General features: G+C 36.3%; 1 protein-coding gene across 1 annotated transcript in view; it reads left to right on the plus strand.

Moving 5' to 3' along the window:
- The window catches only part of LOC128573097 (inactive N-acetylated-alpha-linked acidic dipeptidase-like protein 2), a 411,222-nt gene that overhangs the window by 260,101 nt on the left and 130,032 nt on the right, over positions 1 to 21,089 (plus strand). The window contains exon 8 of the mRNA XM_053573293.1: positions 51 to 170. Within this exon, the coding sequence (XP_053429268.1) occupies positions 51 to 170 (120 nt within the window). The remainder of the gene's footprint in view (positions 1 to 50; positions 171 to 21,089) is intronic.

A 21,089-nucleotide genomic window follows, 5' to 3' on the forward strand; every position in this document is an offset into this window, starting at 1 on the left:
AATCTATTATTTTTATTTATGTTAAAGATAGTTCCTTTTCTGGATTTCAGGATTTCAAGAAGGTTCTGCAGAAAAATGCAGTGGCTTACATTAGTCTCCACAGTCCCGTAAGGGGTAACTCAAGTCTGCACCCCATGGCGTCACCCGCTCTCCAGCAACTGCTAGTGGAGGTAAGACGAACCACTTTTGTTTAAAATGGTTATGCAAAACTTCCTTTTTTCTATAATTTGGCATGTCTTGATTTTTTAAAAATGTCTTTTAAAATAACGTATGTAAGTATTTTAAGGAATAATCGAATGCTAATTCTTTCTTTTTTTTTTTTTTTAATTGTTGGGGATTCATTGAGGGTATAATAAGCCAGATTACACTGATTGCAATTGTTAGGTAAAGTCTCTCTTGCAATCATGTCGCAATCTCTTAAACTAGTTTTTCACATTGGGGAATTCTTCACATGGGTATGTAAAAATGTATTTTTCTTTTTTCTTTAGTAAGGACGAGTGTCTAACTCTCGCTCAGGGTCTACCCTCCTCAGCTTCCCAAAGTGCTGGGATTACAGGTGCGAGCCATGGTGCCCCCTAAATTGATTTCTTAAAAGTGGATTTTAGCTCTCAAATTCCCAATTCTATGATCTTGATATTTTGTTGAACATGGTTACTTTTTAATTTCTTGCCCCTTATTCATGTTTTGACTGAATTGGGAATTTGTCCTACCTTTTCAACTGTATTATCAGCTCTTTGAGAACAAGAAAACAGTTATAACTAAATTTAAAATATTTAGAAAATATTGGTTGAAAAAATACGGAGATTAAAAGCATGTGTTTTCCTACTAAGTAACTTGAAAAAAAAATCACGTAGTCTGTGAAATTTCACAAGGGTTATTTATTCAAATTTAGTAATGTCTTGCCTATTTCACAGAATTGAGGAGAACGTTTTTCGGGTTTACTATTAGAGTTCATACTTTAATTTCTGTGTTCTTTTTATGACTTTCACTGCAGACAAGAGTATGTGCTCTGAGTATGAAAACAATCCTACCACCACTAGGGGGTGTTTTGTCCCAGCTCCATGGTCTGTGGATGTTGGCAATGACCTTTCAGATGCCCCCAGGGTTTCCAAAGAGTGTTACAGGAACTGAACCAGGAAAAGGGAGAGATAATGAACAGTGCTTTGGATTAGCTATAATTCTTGATTGACATGTAATGCAGACTTACATTTTATGACTTTCATAACGTATTTTCTAGTTTAATATTTTTCACTGACATTTCCATATGTAGTGCCATAAAGAGGACATTATTAAAGATGAAATGGATAAATCTGTGCGTTTAAGATCAGCCGGTACGCATATCCTAAATTAAATGCAGGCCTGCAAGTTACCGTCTCCTCTCTGAGTCCCACTTTGATTTCACTGACTCTTTTACCTGCCTAGAAAAAAAACGCATGAGAGAAAATCAGCTATAGATGACACAAGAATTCCCTTGGGAATTTCTGAGTAAGTGGATGATAAGGAAGAAGGAAGTCTGAGCTCAAATGCCCAGAAATTGAGGAGGGTTTGTTTAAAAACTTGTCTTTTCTTTCTTGTGTGTTACTATTTGTCCATTTTGAGGAAATAAGACATGTAATCCATGGGTTAACAGAAATAGCAAACTATTAAAGAGTATCTATATAATGTCAATTCTGAGAATATCTGTGCACATAACGTGTTTTATTATCTAAACCTAATTATATTAGAGTAGAACATATTGTTTTTTAAATGATTAATAGCAACATGGAATTACGTACCTTTTATTTTGGGGAAGAGGAAACTTCTTTTTGTTCTATTATTGAAAATGTCTAAAAATAATATTAAATATAAAACCGGAATCTGTAGAGAAAGAAACTTTCTTTCAGTTGAGATTTTGTGTGTCTGTATATGTGTTCCTTAGAATAATTTGAAAGGATAGGAATATGACAAATTCAAACAAAGAATCATTTATGTATTTTAAAAAGAAAAGTACTTAAATATTAACACTTATGGAATAAATATATGTTATAAATTATTATATATTTCCAGATATAAATCCAGTATCACATAGTTTTTCCTTTAAAATACATAAAACACTCTAAAATATATAAAAGTTAAGAAAACTGAAGGAGGTCACGCATGGTGGCTCAAGCCTGTAATCCTATCCTAGCACTCAGGAGGCCAAGATAGGAGGATCACTTAAGGTCAGGAGTTCAAGACCAGTCTTGACAAAAGACCCTGTCTCTATCAGAAACAGAAAAAAATTAGCTGGGTGTGGTGGGGCACACCTAAAGTCTCAGGTACTTGGGAGGCTCAGGAGGAGAATTACTGGGGTTCATGTATTTGAGTTTGTAGTGAGCTATGATTTTGTCATGCACTCTACCCAGGGTAACAGAGCAAAACTTTGTCTCAAAACAAAAAACAAAAATAAAAGAAAAAGAAAACAAAATAAAGATAAAAGAAAAGTAAACAAAACCCTCACAATAAATTATATGATTTAATTAAAATAATTTAACCTGAGTGGCATTTAAAAGAAAAATTTAGGACATTTCTTTCAAATGAAAAAAACTTAAATATAACATTAGAACATAGACAACTTCACCTACAATGACAAAAATATTTTACCATGTGTCAGTTATCAAGGACAAAGATATTTCATCAATTTATTTTGGTTTTTGTGACAGATCACATGTCCTATATATTCCAGTACAAAACAAACAAATTTTTAAAATTCAAGATGATTTTTCTACATATAACAATATTTTCTACAAAGAAAGTTTGTTAATATTTTCAATTCCACAGAGCATTATGGAATATCTGATACTTTGTATAGCAATATACAGATTCCAAAAGATCTGGCCAAGTTCATGTGGTGGATTTAAATACATTTCAAAGTAACGATAAATGATAATATAAGATCAAATATTTAAAGAATTATTATATAATACTTCATTTTCTTTAAAAATCAGGACACATAGGATATTTTCATGGCTTGATATAAAACAAATAATGTGAAATGTTTTCCCTAAATCAAATGCTAATTTGAACTTCATTAATGGTATTTTATTCCAGTAAAGGAAGAGAGTAGTCCCATTGTACTCGGTCCATCATATTACATCTCCCTATGGTTATTCGTAAGTCAGATTCATGGGATACATCGAGTATCATTTACATGTAGTACAATTCTTCATTCTTAAATGTAGAGCTTGATGCATTTTGACAAGTGTACACAGTTATGAAAAGCATCACAATCAAGATATATAGCATTGCCATCACCCAAAAAAGTCCTACCGTACTCCTCTTCATTCAGTCTCCTCCGTTCATCCCCAGTTCCCAGCAGCCTAAGGGATTGTGCCTTTGAGAGAATCATAAATAATGGAATCATGCAATGTGTAGCCCTTCATACGTGGCGCCATGTAGGAGCACAATGACATTTTAGACTTACTCGTGTTGTTACCTACATCAGGAGTTCTAGAACATCTCACTAGGGCAGAAAGCAACACATTTGGAGCTCTCCCTTCAGGTTGATGTTCTAACTTTAATTTTGAAATGAAGAGAATTTAAATAATTAAAATAGAGGGGAGAAAAGCCATTTTCCTGAAGATAGTCCACTAAATCTGAACTATATCACCCTGATTGGAGAGGCTAGAATCTTTTAAAGATTCAGAAATGTTTAATGAGTCTGAATTTAACAATGATTTCAGGTTTTTCGTGGGGTTAGTAAAACATTGACCTTAAAAAATTTTCTGAGATGTGTGTGGCTTCAGCAACAAATGTACTGAAGTATATCATGGTAACAAAATTGAACTTGTACCCCATGAATAAGTACAAATGAGAACTAGGTGAGAAAAAGACTAAAGATTGTCTGAAGAATGAGGAAAAGTTGATGGTTACCGGAGTTGGAGTTGGCTAATAGAAAAAAAGAAAGTTCGATGTATTGTGTTCTTTTCATTGTGTTTGTTTATAATTTTTATTATAAATGATAAATACGAAAAATATCTTTCTAAGTTATGCTGATGATAATTAATAAATTGATTTGTTTTCTGAAGGTAACAATGAATAGCAAATAAAGGTAAAGAAGTCTGGCTTTTGCACAATTGATTCATCTCGTACTTCTGTTAATATTCCGAATACTCATTTCTGTTATACTGTGCCACCAATATTTTTACAAACATAAAAATAATTACCTTACTTAAAATTAGCTTAGCAGTTGCAGAATTTAAAAGCTCAGTTGGAAAAACTAAAATATAAATATTAACATTTTTGAATTCCTAAGCATTTATGAAATGGGCATATATTTTCAAATCACGAGTTACCCCTCTTCCTTGTGAAAACATTAAATCCACCCATGTCCTATGCAAAATAACAGTGAAATAACATTTTTCTTTACTTGCTTATAATGGCAATACTAATGTGTGCATTATAGAAATCAAACAAATGTATATGTCAATTATAGAAATCAAACAAGTGTATATGTCAAAATTCTATATAAAAGAATTTTTTGAAAAATTCACTGAAATATTCAACAAATTGGCAATTTAGTTAAATAAAAATCCTTAATGGTAAAGGATTCAGATTTTAATTTCCTAATTTTTACTCTATGGTTAGTGGTCCCTTGGATTTGAATGGTTGTTTACAGGTTTCAGCTATAATCGATGTCATTGCTATGATTATTCTCATGTGTTGGTACAATGGTTATAATCCTTTATCTTGGGTGCTTACCTATAAATGAAATTGTTAGGTCACAGGGCCAGAGTGTCCAAAACGGTTGTGCTAATAACGCTCCCACCAACAATGAATTAACACTTTAGGTCCTCTCTGTCATCACCAACATCCGGTATTATCTCTTGATCCCTCCTGAGGGTGTGGTGACATCTTCTGCAGTTCTGATTTGAATTTTCCTAGTGAAGAACAATGCTAAACACCTTCTCAGATGCTCATGTATTCCTTGGCCATTTGGATACCTCCCTTTGTGAAGTGCTTGTTTAAGCCTTTTGTCTACTTTAAAAACAAGAGTTGCTTTTTTCTTATCAATTCATAAAAGCTTTTAAATACATTCTCAAAACAATTCTTACATTGATTATATATTGTGAGTTCTCTCAGACTGGGGCTTTAGGACATTCTGTAGAGATTAATAAAATGAATGCCCAGGTCCTCTGATTGAGTAGGGAATAAATGATCCTTTCTAAAATCCAATTACTTGGGAACAAAACCCCCTTCTTTCTTTTTTCACTGACTCTTACCATGTACAAAAAGTTACACATGTCAATGACCTCTTAGTTAATGAGACACAAGGGCCTTCATGCAAAATAAGTTGTGAAGTTAAAAGATGAAATTTCTCTTCAAATAATAGTTTTTTTGTTTGTTTGGAATTCATTGAGGGTACAGAGAATTAGGTTACACTGATTGCATTTGTTAGGTAAAGTCCCTCTTATAATTGTATCCCACTCCCAGAGGTGTGCCAAACACAATGACCACCCCCCAGTCCCTCTATCCTCCCCTCTCCCCAAATAATAGTTTTAAACATTGCAATGAAACACAATCACATATGCACCTCTCCATATACGGCTATTTCACCTTCAGATTTTGAAATCATCTCTTCTAGATCTCAAAAGGTATTGATTTTGCCTTTAGAAAAACAGAATGTGATCATTCATATATTGGTCAGAGCTCTGTAAGTCTTAAGTAAATAGCAATAAAATTTCTAAGAGGTTATTTTAGGAAAACCTGCGGCACCCGTACATAGGAAAGTGGTCAATCCAGCCATATTCTGCTTCAGTGATGCTTTGTAGCACCTGCCAGAAACTTGCAAACCGGATCCAAGCTAAATGGTTGCATCAATATTGTAAAATTGTGCAGGTGGTAGACTTTTAATTTTAAGAGTCTTTGGGAAAAAAATATAAAAATATTTGTTTTGTTTTGTTTTAATTTCATGTCTTACTTTTGTAACATACCAAACACTGCCTACCAGAGAATACACATAAGCCAACCACACTCATTATAGCGCTGAGCCCAGAACTGGACTGCAGTGTTACCTCTCCATTGTGAGAATCCCGTCTGTTGTGGATCCCATTAAAGTGACAAATATTCATATAGAGAAGGCAGGTGTGCAGGGCATCTCTTGAAGTGTTGCTGGGCACACAATAAGCAGATGAGATGCCCCTGTCACCCAGGAGTTTATGATTTTACCATGAACTTGAGACATGGATAAAATAGCTGAAATACGGAAGTGAGTGTGATGTGTGTGATCCTGGAATTCCCAGGAAAGAGCCAATGCCAAGGGTTCAATTCAGAAATAAGCATTGTATGACAGTGGGCTCAGTGGGCTCAGTGCGAATGGGCTCAGAATGAAGGAATATAGCCATCTATTATTTCAAACGCCGATCCTTTGATCACGTAAACAATTTTATTGTTTATTGACCCACCAATATTGGTTCTTTTATTGACCCACCAATTTTTTTATGTCACACACATCTATTTCCATTTTCTCGATCAATCGAGTGCAACACTGTTATGCTTCTCTGGCAGTTGTGTCAGGGGGTCTGACAGAGCGGTGGCCGAGGCATTGGTACAGTTGTTTCTTTAACTGCCATGGTGCAATTTTCCCATGCCACTGTTCTTCAGTGGATAAAACAAATAGATATTCCCCCAAGGCATTACCACTGGGCTAGGTGTTTAATATGAAAGAGGAGTTCCTGAGGGGAGGCATTAGAGAAGTGATACCATTCATCCTTCTGTGCACAAACAGGAAAACCGGGGGAGCCATGTTGAAACTTGACCACTTTCAGAGAAACGTGAATAGCACTGGCCACCAAATTTAGAATCCTGTGAAGTAGCTCAAAGCTATGCTTATGTTTCTTAGATTTCTTTAAATGCAAATCAATACGTAAATATATAAGAAAAATCTTCTAGAATAGATGCCATTACTTTTTAAAATCTTTTCCAATACTTTTGAATCTGTCTCTACAATGAACACTTACACTATCGGAGAATGTTAGTCTAATGTCAATTCAAAATGGTGACATTTAGTACATTAATTTTCCAAAACCTTATAGAACTTATTTTATTTATTTTCTAATTGAAAGCTATAACTTTATTTGGAAAATACCTGAAGCATTTATTTTTCAGAGCTTTTGAAATGGATACAGACCAAATGAATTAAAGTCCTAACCAGAAATAGCTCAGTTATTACATTTTCCCCTTTTTCTTCCATGGTCAATCTCAGTCTGTTGTTCTCAATCACATCTGTGTATGTGTTTGTTAATCTGTCTTTAACCAAAGTCTTCTACCAACTTTTGGATTTTCAAAGTAAGTTTTTGCACATACAGGTAGTTGCAAATAATTACTGTGTAAGAAATGTGAAAAACCGTGTGAGATGAACATCTACCTGTTGTTCTGAGTTTGCGCTTGACTGCCATTTGCCATTAGAATTCGCATAAGATAGCCATTGAAGGGGGTTTTTTGTTTTATATTTTTTCATTGGGAAACGATTTAGACTTTTTTCCACCATTCATTCTTTCTTTGCTGACTTGCAACTTATTATTATTATTTTTTTTCACAATTACTGTTGACCAAAATGAGGAGCAGCAGATTACAGAAACTCTGATGGCATGGTAGAATTAAAATAGGTGGGTTTCTTTTGGTGGGGGGGATCTCTCTCTCTGCTGCTGATAATTGCAAGGCAGAGTACAACCACAAAACTCCATTTCATTTCTGCTTGCTGTGAGATGTAAAAGTAAAATTGACTTTGAAACATTTTTCTATTAACTTGTCTTTCATGATATATGGCATAGATTTTTTGTTTATTGGGCATTTTTGTTTATTTTTTTAATGGGAGAAATTCTCTTCATTTTTTTGTTCAGCATGAATTCCCATTTTGCAATGAATTCTCCTTTATTTATCTTCCTTTCTGCTACTGCCTCTATGAGTCAACAGAAGTGACCATAAAGGCGAATAAATTGATTTAAAACCCTTCTTTACACTAATTTACCACTACCATAAAGCCTTACATTTAAAAATGTGATTCTATTGGCAGGTTTATCCATCTCTGAGGTTCACAAGGCTTTGCTTTGTGTTAAAACCAAGCAGTTCCTCCAGTTTATTACTGTTTTATAAGGTTTTCTGTTCACTGCACACTGACAATATGTAAATCTCTTTTATTTAGATCTAGATATCAAGGGAAGTCTTAGAGAGATTCTGGTTAAAACTCTGAATTTTAGAAGGCAGTTGATTTAATATATGGACTACATAGCCAAAGAGATATGCAACCAACTTAAAATGTTAACAAACTTATCTTGAGTTCAATCATACTGTCATAATTCATATTACATTTGTAAATGGCTTTAGCTGAATTACTTTTTCTCTGTGCTGTTTTGATTGTTATATTGGACACAGGCCTTTAATGGACTTGAAAGAATGGCTATTTGCTTGAGAGAAGTATTAATGAATTACCATTGTTGCAGATTATTTAATCTACACGGTATCATTAATGCAGCACAGTATAATTTTCCATTTTAAAAATAAAAGTTCCTGTTTGAATTATTGCTTTTTTTCTCCACATGAACATTAATCAGGTCTTACATTTTTTGCTTAAAAAACTATCATTATCAGTTAATCATTTATATAACACCACAATAGTGACGCTTTGCCCCCTATAACATGTGACTTTACATAATATTTTTACGAAGAATGAAATAAATTTAGGCAGATGTAGTTTTATGCCAAAATGTGGAACAATCTTTTCAAGTATAAATACTGGGGTAATTTTTAAAAGGCTGTGTGTTCAGAGCTAAACAGAACACACAGCCTTTTCCAAATTTGTTTTATTAGTGGATCATCTTCCTTCAGGCCTCTTGTGAAAATGATCAGGGAAATGCGGCTTTAAACAAAGCCTATAGTATGTAAAAGTTGGAATTTTTACAGAAACTTAAATAAGTGTTCAATACTTTCACTTTGAAAATGAATTTCTTAAAATGGCAAGAAGCACCATTTGCATATTTCACTGCAAATATGCTTTTGCAGAAACACAATTGAATCCTCAGTGCTGATAAGACTTGAAGGCTCTGAGCACCCCTTCGCTTTGATCTGGAATTTCACCTGCAAATTTGTAGTCTTAAATATCCTAAAACCAGACACCCATCTCTTCATAGTTACTACTGCTAACTATGTTTTTTGTTGCAAAAACATAACTTTAAGGTGAGGATGATAAAAGCAATTGAATAGCAGGACATTAAACTATTTTAACCTGAAACAACAATCCTCCTAAGGCCAAGATAGCAATTTTGTGCGTGTCTCCATGGTGTACAGAACAATTTCAATTCCACCTAAGGAAGAAGCTTAAACAGGCAGTGCTTCAAGTGCTCAAATGCTACACAGATGTTGTGAAGACACAGCAAACACTTTTGTGCATGAACACTTTAGCCAATATTTATTTATGTGGTAATTTATTTATGAATTCATCCTTTATTTGTACTTGTTTGTTTGTTTAGCTTTTACAATGTTTAAGAGAGCCTGCAATTGGAGCCTAGACGCCTCTGGTTTCTCAGCTAACAGCTTTTATGTTTATTTGTCTATGTTGTGCCTTTTCAAATTCTGGTTCTAAAGCTATAAACCACGTATAATAACAGTCTGTGAAATATAAGAGACCATGAAAATTTTAGGCCCAGTGTTGATGTTAACAGCTGTTTTCTGAGGCCGTGTGATCACAGAACACCACGGGTTGCTGTAGATGTTTATCTATGATAACATCACACCCTGACCCAGCTGAAACTCATTTATCTTTGGTAATCGGTGATAACTCACAAAAAATAAACTTTAAGATGGCAGTAGCCAGGATTTAAACGGACGTGAATCCACAAGGTTTGTAGAGAACAATCTATTTTAGAATCACATTGATATGCTATTCCACAATACCTTTTGCAAAGTAATCCAGAATTATTTACTTTGAATATTTCAGAAACTAAACGAAGGGTATTAATTTGTCAATTATATTGTACATGAAGTTTAATCAGCCTTGAAATAAAATAGTATTTTTTCTAGCTGTATATAAGCTTCTAAAATATTAAGCAGGTTTCAATGACATTCATAAGGTAATCATAGGCTCAGAAAATAATAAGGTTATTTCAAGATCCCTAAAGGATGTAGGATGTTGCTCTAGTTTGGCAAAAATTCACAAGGTTGATTGGCATTTTCACTTTATCCTAGAAACAGACGTTTAGGTAAAGGAGCTCTGTATAATACAAAACAGTTCCTGCAGAACTAATATAGCTCCTTTTATTATTTTTTATAGTATTTGTAGAAAAATTAAAACTATATATGGGCAAAAAGAAAAACATAATTTATCAGCTATAATTTTATTATTCAGAGAGAACCACTAAAAACCATTTTCTTTGTTTAATGCATGCAGATAAATTATTACCAAAAGAGAATAAAAACTGCAGTTTTTTTTTCCTTTCAATAGACTATAAATGTCTTACTAACTAAACTATAAGTGCTTTATACTTCTAAAATATATATTTATATTATCATTGGTACATAGGAATTTACTGTAATATACTTACAACTCTTCTGTAGGTTGAATTTTTTTAAGTTAAAGTGTTCAATTATTGCACAGTGGCTCACGCCTATGGTCCCAGCGGTCTGGGAGGCTTAGGTAGGTAGATCGCTGAGCTCAGGAGTTTGAGACCAACCTGGGCAAGATCCCATCTCTACTAGAATTGAAAACAAAACGAAAAAACCTAGCCGGGTGTTATGGCCGGCGCCTATGGTCCCAGCTACTCAGGAGGCTGAAGCAAGAGGATCTCTTGAGCCCAAAACTTTGAGGTTGCTGTGAGGGGCCATCCAGGGCCACACAGTGAGAGTCTGTCTCAAAAGAAAAAAAAAAATTATGGCTCCTATGCTGACTTGATTACTATAGGACCACAGCATCTGCTGAAATTGGGTGAGTTCAAAGCCACTGGCACGTCCTTGGCCTCATGACTACCCTGCCTCAGCTGTCACAGGCTGGGAGATGGAGTGAGTACCCACAGTCCTGTCTCTGGAACCCACAAAGCCAGCAACCACACCTCCACTTCCACATGCACAGGACGACCCAGACCTTGTGATGGCCCCATGGTACAGAAACAGCAGAGGGCAGACCCTGCCTGCCTCTCGCAGGCCTCCTCTCTGCAGGTGTGCGTACTCTGTGGCAGTCATGTTCTTGGCGGATGGTAAGGCAGTCAGCAGCTCTGCAGTTTCTAGCAGGCAGCAGCCAATCTGAGTGTTTACAGTTTCTTAGAATAAATTCCAAACTGCGAACTGGCAAGTCAGAGAGTGTTAGCTTACAATACCTAGAACAATGGAGCAGGTACTTTTGTATACACTTTTTGACAACACCGTGTTTTAACACTGTTTTTCTTATTTGCGATATTATGTCAAATATGATGGTATCTGTATTTTGTGTGCTTGGTTGTATGAGAACAGGTTTGTGTTGTTGAAAGGTTGGTGGAGGCCGGGCATGGTTGCTCATGCCTGTGATCCTAGGTTAGACTCTGGGAGGCCGAGGCGAGTGAATTGCTTGAACTCATGAGTTCCAGACCAGCCTGAGCAACAGCAAGACCCCGTCTCTAAAAAGGCACAAGTCCTGAGCACAGAGAAGGGGCTGCTGGTGGCTGAGGCCAAGGAAGAATGTCTGAGACAGTCTCTACCAGGGGTCCTCAAACTGCGACCCACGGGCCACATGAGGCGGTGTGATTGCATTTGTTCCCGGTTTTTTTTTTTTTTTTTTTTTTTTTTACTTCAAAATAAGATATGTATAGTGTGCATAGGAATTTGTTCATAGTTTTTTTTGTTTGTTTGTTTGTTTTTTAAACTATAGTCTGGCTCTCTAACGATCTGAGGAACAGTGAATTGGCCCCTTGGTCAAAAGTTTGAGGACCCCTGCATGGTCACTGGTGCTGAGGAGCCAGGGTAGGTATGAGGAGAAAAATCTCCCCCAGAGTCTCCATGTCATCGAGTGCCAGGTGGCACCTGAGACTGTCAGGGCAAGGTAGCAAGGGTGAGAGAAATCTGAGCATCAGAAACCAGGCCCAGGACTTGAAAGCAAAGGCTACTCCAATGACCAAAAATAAAAGAAAACTGGTATCCAAGCTGTCAAACAGAGAAATCCCTCATGGGTCTGGAAGCTGCTCTGGAAGCAGATGTCACTGAGAGGTTCAGCACTGGTGGGATGAACACCCTCATAGTCCATGGCCCAGTACATTAGTCATACAAAACACTGTTCCCAGGCAGGACACTTCAGGGGCTCAGAGTGCTCGGGTGTTTATTCTGAGAATTGAAAGTATGTTTATCAGAAGACATGTGCAAGCTGCTCATAACAGCTTTATTCAGAAGTGCCCTAACTGGAAACAACCTGCGCCTCCATCATCCAGGAAAGAGGTCAGTAAATTACGGTTTACCCGTATGATGTAATGCTGCCGCACAGTATGAAGGAACAAACTTTGACGTCCACAACATTATGGGTAAATTTCAAAACCTTGTGCTTTGCAGACAGCTCTGGTCAGGAGAGTATATATTACACAATTCCATTTATATAACCCCCTAAAATCAACCTGTGGTAAATACAGGCAGTGTTGACTTCTGTATTAAAGTGTCGTTAGACCTAAACTTTAATACACACATACTCAGTGTATCTCCTAAAAAATAATTAATCTTCCAAAAGTTCCATCTCATGCTTGGAGACAAAAACTTATAATTGTGTTGCAGACAATTATAAAGTACAGTTGGGAAAAAGAATCTTAAAATTATTTACTTTTCAATAAGAAAAAATTAGAGAAACTAAAACTTATCTAAGGGACACATATTAGTCAACATTAGCCAACATCTAGAAAATCTCAGCATGCAAGTTAAAGCAGTGATTAGATTCTAAGCCTGCTGAAATTACTGTAATTTTATGTTTAGTGCATTCTCCAGTTTGCACAGAAGGCTCCTTAAATCTGAAGTTTTTAAGAGGCTGCTGTTCAGTATTAAATTTCCATTTATCAGATGTATCTCAAAAGATAAAATCATAAAAATTGTTAGCTTCAAATATGTAACCATAGGCTGCAGATGTAGAGTTTATTTAGCCAAAAGCTTTTTAAGTAACTAAGGAAATCTGTGCAGTTGGCAAAGGCCATGGTCTATGTGGAATGGTCTCATAATCTGTCAGTGTCTTTAAAAGCATTTATTATAACAACAAAACTCCCGGCTCCCTTTTAGAGAATCTTTCAGAGTGCCATGTAAGTTATCATTTAGATGTGTTCAAAAATATCTTCTCAAAAGCTCTTTTCATCATATTTAAAATTGAAGCAGATTTTTAAGAAGTAGTTGTTCTTAAAATTAAAAGTGATTTATTCAAGTCTATGTTTTCACTGACCTATCAATTTTGTATACGATTATTGATCCCTTTCAGGGTACAAAATAAATAATACATTTAGGTCAGACTCATAATTCATCCCAATGATGTTTAATGTTGGTCAGGAAATTTTATGAGGAAAGAATGGGTAGGAATTTAACATAATCTTTTAAGATTGACATTTGATAACATTTACTTATTTTTCAGAACTTTTGTAGTTTTTTTAAGCATTTTCTAGATGTAGGGAATTGAATTTTATTTGTGAGCTTTTAATCTGCTTATCCCAATAACATCTTTTGGATGGGGACACACAATTGGTTGAGTCCACTATTTCTCCTTAAAATAAATATGCCTGAATAAGAGGCCAGGCACGGTGGCTCAAGCCTGTAATTCTAATACTCTGAGAGGCTGAGTGGATTGCTTCAGCTCAGGAGTTTGATACCAGCCTGAGCAAGAGTGTGAACCCATCTCTAAAAACAAACAAACAAAATACCTGGGCGTTGTGGCTGGCACCTGTAGTTCCAGCTGCTCAGAAAGCTGAGGTAAGAGGATTGCTTGATCCCAAGTGTTTGAGGTTGCTGTGAACTATGACCCCATAGCACTCTATGGAGGGTGACACTCTGTCTCAAAAAATTAAATAAAATAATACATGCATATATATACATATACACACACATATACTCAATGCATCTCCTAAAAAAATTAATCGTCTAAAATTTTCATTTTACAAGCGTATGTGTCAAATCTACTGAGTGTAGATTACAAATGTCTTAACACAATAATTAAGAAAGTGCGGTGAAGGCTATGTCAACCAGTTTGTTGTAAGAATTTCAAATTGTATATAAAACCAGCACATTGTACTGCATAAATGCATTAATGTACACAGCTATGATTTAATAAAAAAAATACAATTTCTATCTCACACTTACAGACAAAAACTTATAATTGTGTTGCAGTCGATTATAGAGTACAGTTTGGAAAAAGAATCTTAAAATTATTCACTTTTCAATAAGAAAAAAATTAGAGAAACTAAAACATACTTATCTATATATAAGTATCTATAAATACTTATCTGTATATGTGTATATATATAATTCATGTGTACTGAGTTTTCCAAAAGTATCTTGGTCTGTGGGAGATAGGCAAGTGAAAATAAAACAAGAAAACGGGTCATTCACCATAGATAGTTTGAAACTTTCAGCAGGGAGAAGGAAACTTTTTCTGTAAAGGGCCAGATGATAAATATTTTAGGTTTATGGACCCTAAGGTCTCTGTCACAACTACTCAACTCTGTTGCTGTCTCAGAAAGAACGGATAAAGCTATGTTCCAGTAAAACCGTATTTAAAAAAGCAAGAGCACAAATTTGTTGGCACCTGATTCAGAGCTGAAGGTATATATACCTGAAAAATAAGTCAGAATTTCACAAATGCACAAAATCATTAGTTGAAAAATAAATGTACCTGCAGAATTCTGCTAATTGATGAAAATATTTGTAGACCGAGTTCCTCTATTAGACTAGCTGTATAATATATATTCTCATCCTCAATTCCTAATAATTGCATTTTAGTCTATTAAAGGTATTTATGGAAAGTTTACGGACAATTATAAAATAGTAATTTAATCTTTAGAAAGAAGAGTAAACTATGTGCCTGGCATAAAACATTTAATTGCAGTTGACTTTACTTTTTGGCTTTTTAGATAAACTTCTCTTGTCCTTTTAAGCTTCCTCTTCCGAGCTTTATTAGTCTTCTCTTCTTTTTCTACTTTTTCCCCTCCATTCAAGGCATTTAACAGTCAAGTGCTTCTACCTATGTTTTTTAATCTATCATTTAAATTATCCTCACTTCTCTCAACTTTATTCTCTAACTGAACTTCACTCATCTCAGCCATCCTGGGGGCTGGTATTTAAGTTCTCTTTGCTGTTCACGGTCATCTCGAAGGAACGCACTTGGTGTGTCACAATAAGGTTGCTGAGGGCCATTAATTCAAACACAGGTGTCCTAAGTTGAGAGCAGTGGGCTATGCAAGTCACATAAATCATGTCTACAAGATACATTTTAATCATGTTATAAAACTGCTGTCACAAATTAAGGCCGCTATATAGTCAAGTGTTGTTGACTTGACTACATAGAAAAGAAAAGAACATTTCTAAGCATTCTAAGAAAAGAACAGTTTCTTTAGTAAAGAAAATAAATTATGTTTTGATAATATCAAAATCATTCTTAAGAAAAATTATGGTAATGATGCATTTTATAATGTACCCAATGAAATAGAAAATGCACAGTGATATAAGTCATTTTCACGGGTATCTATAAATAATTGATTTGGTATTGATTAGGGTTGAGGCTAATGAGGTCAGTGCTTATAATAGCTACAGTTAAAAATTGCATTATCAATAGCAAATTACATTGTGTAAATTGCCAGTCTTAGCACATCATAAGTAGTTAATTTTTTTTATTGCTTTTTTGTCATATGGAGAGAAAGAGCAGGAAGCTTGACTTGCAGCTCTCTTTTGAGATAACATAACTGCTAATTACTGTTCTTATCAGTGTGCTCTTCGCCCCTGTAGGCTAATTGTAAGTCGAAATACTGCTGCTGTGTTTCATAATTCCTGACTTTAAGAAATGTGTTGGTTAAGAGTGGAGAGCAGTGGCGATGCAGGGATCACGTCCAGGAAGACTGATCCTGGCTTGACAATATACTGACCTTGTGATATCTGGCCAATTAGTTGACTTTTCTTGGCCTCAGTTTTGTTTGTTTTGTCTGTCTGTCTGTAAAATAGGAATGATGATACTAACACTGTTACGATGCATTGAATGTTTGTGTTCCATAAAGATTTGTATGTTGAAATTCTAATCTCCAATGTGGTGGTATTTGGAAGTGGGACCTTTGGGAGGCAATTAGGTCATATGAGGGGGAACCTGCCTTCCCTTTCTCTCTCTGCTCCCTGCTGTGTGAGGATCCAATGAGGAGACTATTCATGGGCTAGGAGGAGGCCCCCACCACAAACTCAACTAGGCTGGCACCCTGGTCCAAACTGTGAGACTTTTAGTTTCCCAAACTGTGAGAAACAAATGTTCATTGCTCCATCTGCCCAGTCTAGGCTATTTTGTTATCACAGCTGCAACTGACAAACACAACTACCTTTCCTACTTCAAAAAGTTGGTATGAGAATCAAAAGAGATTATGTGAAAGCAAATTTAAAAATTGCAAAATGTGTAACCTTATTTTCCTATAAGAAGACCATGTCATATCGGAATCGATTACAATTCAAAGAGTAATAATTATTAATTTTATTCTGCTCCTCAGAATAGGGTGTGGGAATTCAAGTCTTCCTAAATCCTTTTTTCTTGGAGGAGACAGGCTAAGGGAAGGGTCTCCCTAGGAGTCGTGGAACACAAATCCCTGGAACACATATCAGGACTTGGAGGACTTTCCTGCCCACAAACCTGTAGCATCTCTCTCTGTTTCTTCACCAGTATAAATATGATGTTGTTTTCAAAGTGCACATTCAGACCTCTGATTTGGGCAGTTTTCAGGCTGTGCATGCAGTTATATTCCTTAGCACGTGGGGATACAACTGTTAAACAGTTTCTCAAAGAGGGTCAAAGAGGGAGACCTTACTCTCTGTAATTCATTGGAACAGAAACTCTTAAATACAATTTACCTTGAAGTTTGGTTCAGAAATGATGTGAGCGATATTGTTACTGGAATTTCTTTCTTCAGTAGATCCTTAGTCTCAGGGATTCGAAGAATTTGCCCACAGATTACTGGTCATACAGGATTTCATTAGACAGAAAGGAATACAGAAGGACTAACAAGCACCAGAGCTTCTGACAGAGGGAAAGACCCACGTGGGGATTCTCTGCAGTAGACTCTTTGTCTAGGGGTATTAGGTCTTGAGAATTGCACTTGGCCAGGACTTGGGAAATGGAAACACTATTTTCCATGTTAACGAGGGTTACCATCCCTCCAGCTCGGGCAAAAGGTCAAGATGTTCTCTTCATGAAATTGCCCAGGCCTAGGAGAACTGGGGTGCACTGTCCAGCCTTGAATGGGGGGAGCCCTGTATCAATTGACACAGATCACTGCACCAAACTGGTTTGTCTTGTCTGTAGTCACAGTTCTTGCCTGACCTCAGGCATCTAATGTTTCACCCAGTTGTTTGGGCCCCAAACTATGGAGACATCCTTGGAAATCCTGCTAGCTCCACGGTCAACACAGACCAGAATCCCACTATATCTCACCTTCAACATCACTGACATACCTCTGCTTTCCTCTAAGATGATTTCAGGAGCCTCCTGACCACCTCCCACGAGGCGGTACATTCTCAGCATGCTAGCCAGAGTTATATCTGGGGGCAAGACATGATCGCAAGAGGGACTTTACATAACAAATGCAATCAATGTAACCTGGCTTATTGTACCCTCAATGAATCCCCAACAATAAAAAAAAAAAAAAAACATTAAGTCAAACCATTCTGTGCTCAGCTTCTCATTTCACTTGAGGTAAAAGCCACAGTCCTTATAATGGCCTAAGAGGCCCTACAGAGTCTGACCTTCTTACCTGACTGACCCATCTCTTGCCACCCTCCTCTTGGCTCTCTCTGCAACAGCGCCTCCTTCACCATGAGACCTGCCCTCTACCTCATCCACCCTGTGACTCCCACCCCACCCAAGAACTAGCAAGCCCTTTGCCCTGAAATCCCACGGCACTTACATTCTGTATCATCTATATAGTGACTATAAGTTTCTTGACCTCAGAGCTCTTACATCAACAGAATTCCTTGCAGATATCATCTCTCACACATATAATTGCCCATGAAGACCACAAACGTAAGCCCCTTTCTGGACTCCGGCCCCCATGTCATCACTGATTTTCAGAGTGATTAACACACCTTCTTCAATAAATGTAAACAATGTCTTAATATAAAGATGAAGAGAATTTTAATAGAAAAATTTACTTAGATAGTAGGTATGAAGCAGAAAATGTCTCTAATCTAGATATGGTAAACAATTTTTTGACAAAGTATAGAATTTCTGGCATTCTCAGGATGGTTATAAATGTATATTTCTTAAATTGTTTCCTTTTTTTCTTTATTGTTTATCAAAACATTCTATGAAATAATCATGTAGCCTGGGAAAAACTGGCACCAATTTATGTATGAGTGTTAATAGGCCAAACCAAAGCCAACACTACTGAAATGGATACGCCAAGGGGAAAAGTAACATGATAAAACCGATATTACTGAAATGGAAAACAGTGTAAAGTCTAACAACATGAATAACCGAGATACTCACTTGTCAGAGAAACATCCTTCTTCACGGAAATACTTCAACTTTTGTTTAATTCTATATCAAAGATGTTTCCTTGAGTGTTTGACACAGTGATTTCTTTTATAACTATTTCAAATGAAATTGAACAAAGATTTTGGGCAGACATAATGTGAATTAGAGGACACGCGTGTACTCGTTTGAAGTCCCAGACCTGCATTTATAGTAGTGTTGAATCTAGCTGTAATTCAGAAGATGTAAACAATGCAAAGGTCAACAGGCCTTCTAGTACTTGATCAAGGTTTGTGGAATATGCTAAATATTATGAAGAAATAATCTCATGCCAGCTTTACTGTTGCACTGGTGTGTGTGTGTGTGTGTGTGTGTGTGTGTCCTGGTGTGTGCACACACACACTCATATGTGTTCCTATAGATGTAAATAGAACATTCATTAAAATATCTTGCTCTCCATGCCTGCTCCACAGCAGCACATTTTTCTGTTAAGTTATTGAAAATGGGTGCAAGAAAGCATAAATTTTATGACAATATTTTTATCCTTAGATCAAACTCCCTGCCAGGATAGCTCTTGCTTGGTTGAAGAGAGCTGGAGGACTCAGTCAAGTAGAATAACACTTCAATTTGCTCTAAGCAAGATATATAATGAAGAACTAATTTGAATAGCTAGTGACAATGGCTACTGGTGTGAGAATAAAATTGCTAATGGATTTCTTTGTATATTTCGCCACAGCAGCACTTAAGGGGAATTAACAAGATTTCATCCTAAAATCTAGAAACTCTTAGGTTATCACTGAGGAAGAATAAAGAATTGTATGGAAGTGATCTGTTTTTAGATACATTATTAAATTGACTCTAAACACTTAAATAAAATTAAAGATGACATAAGGAGATATAACAGGTATATTTAAAAATATATTAAAGAACAACTTAAGTAATGCTATTGTATGATTTCACACCTATGATCTCAGGGAGTAATGGGTTATAATTAGAGCATAAAAATGAGGGTGGCGCCTGTGGCTCAGTGAGTAGGGCACCGGCCCCATATGCCGAGGGTGGCAGGTTCAAACCCAGCCCCGGCCAAACTGCAATAAAAAAATAGCCGGGTGTTGTGGCGGGCGCCTGTAGTCCCAGCTGCTGGGGAGGCTGAGGCAGGAGAATTGCGTAAGCCCCAGAGTAGAGGTTGCGTGAGCAGTGTGACGCCACGGCACTCTACCTGAGGGCGGTACAGTGAGACTCTGTCTCTACAAAAAAATAAATAAATAAATAAATAAAAAATGAAAGTCAAGCCATATAGTTTACATTTGTTTACGTAGATCGATTAAATAAAAATAGGTTGATATACGATGATCAGATGTGTATGCATATGGAGCCTGGTTTTATTACATCTTTCACAAAGTTAAGGAGGCTGGGGGAAGCAGTGATGTGCAGGAGAGATACACATTCCCTGAACTAATTTGAATTGAAAAAAGAAAAACTTGACTAAGCTGTTTTCACATTAAATGCAGAGGCTGGACAATCCTGGATACGACTTTCCATTTCTGGATCACTGATCTGAATCCAGCAGATGCCAAGTTATCAGGGTCCGAAACTCATTAACATAGTCTCATGGAAATTAGGATAACTCTTACAGTTCTTTTCCAAAAATAGAAATGACTATGTATAGTATGAATTGTTAGAGGTAAGCTAGGTTTGCAATTATTTTTTTCCTTTTTTTTTTTTATTAAATCATAGCTGTGTACATTGATGTATTCATGGGGCATCATTCACTAGCTTCACAGACCGTTTACCATGTTTCACATATACACTTGTAAGATGCACCGCTGGTGTAATCCCACCAATCCCCTTCCCTCTACCCACCTCCGCCCTCCCTCCCCTCCCTTTCCCCCTTCCCCCTATTCTTAGGTTGTAACTGGGTTATAGCTTTCATGTGAAAACCCTAAATTAGTTTCATAGTAGGGCTGAGTACATTGGGTACTTTTTCTTCCATTCTTGAGATACTTTACTAAGAAGAATATGTTCCAGCTCCATCCATGTAAACATGAAAGAGGTAAAGTCTCCATCTTTCTTTAAGGCTGCATAATATTCCATGGTGTACATATACCACAATTTATTAATCCATTCGTGGATCGATGGGCACTTGGGCTTCTTCCATGACTTAGCAATTATGAATTGGGCTGCAATAAACATTCTGGTACAAATATCTTTGTTATGATGTGATTTTTGGTCTTCTGGGTATATGCCCAGTAGAGGGATTACAGGATTGAATGGCAGATCTATTTTTAGATCTCTAAGTGTTTTCCATATCTCTTTCCAAAAGGAATGTATTAATTTCCATTCCAACCAGCAGTGTAGAAGTGTTCCCTTTTCTCCACATCTGCGCCAACGTCTCTGGTCTAGGGATTTTGTGATATAGGCTAGTCTCACTGGAGTT

Source organism: Nycticebus coucang, chromosome 20, assembly GCF_027406575.1.
Source record: "Nycticebus coucang isolate mNycCou1 chromosome 20, mNycCou1.pri, whole genome shotgun sequence".
NCBI classification, from domain to species: domain Eukaryota; kingdom Metazoa; phylum Chordata; class Mammalia; order Primates; family Lorisidae; genus Nycticebus; species Nycticebus coucang.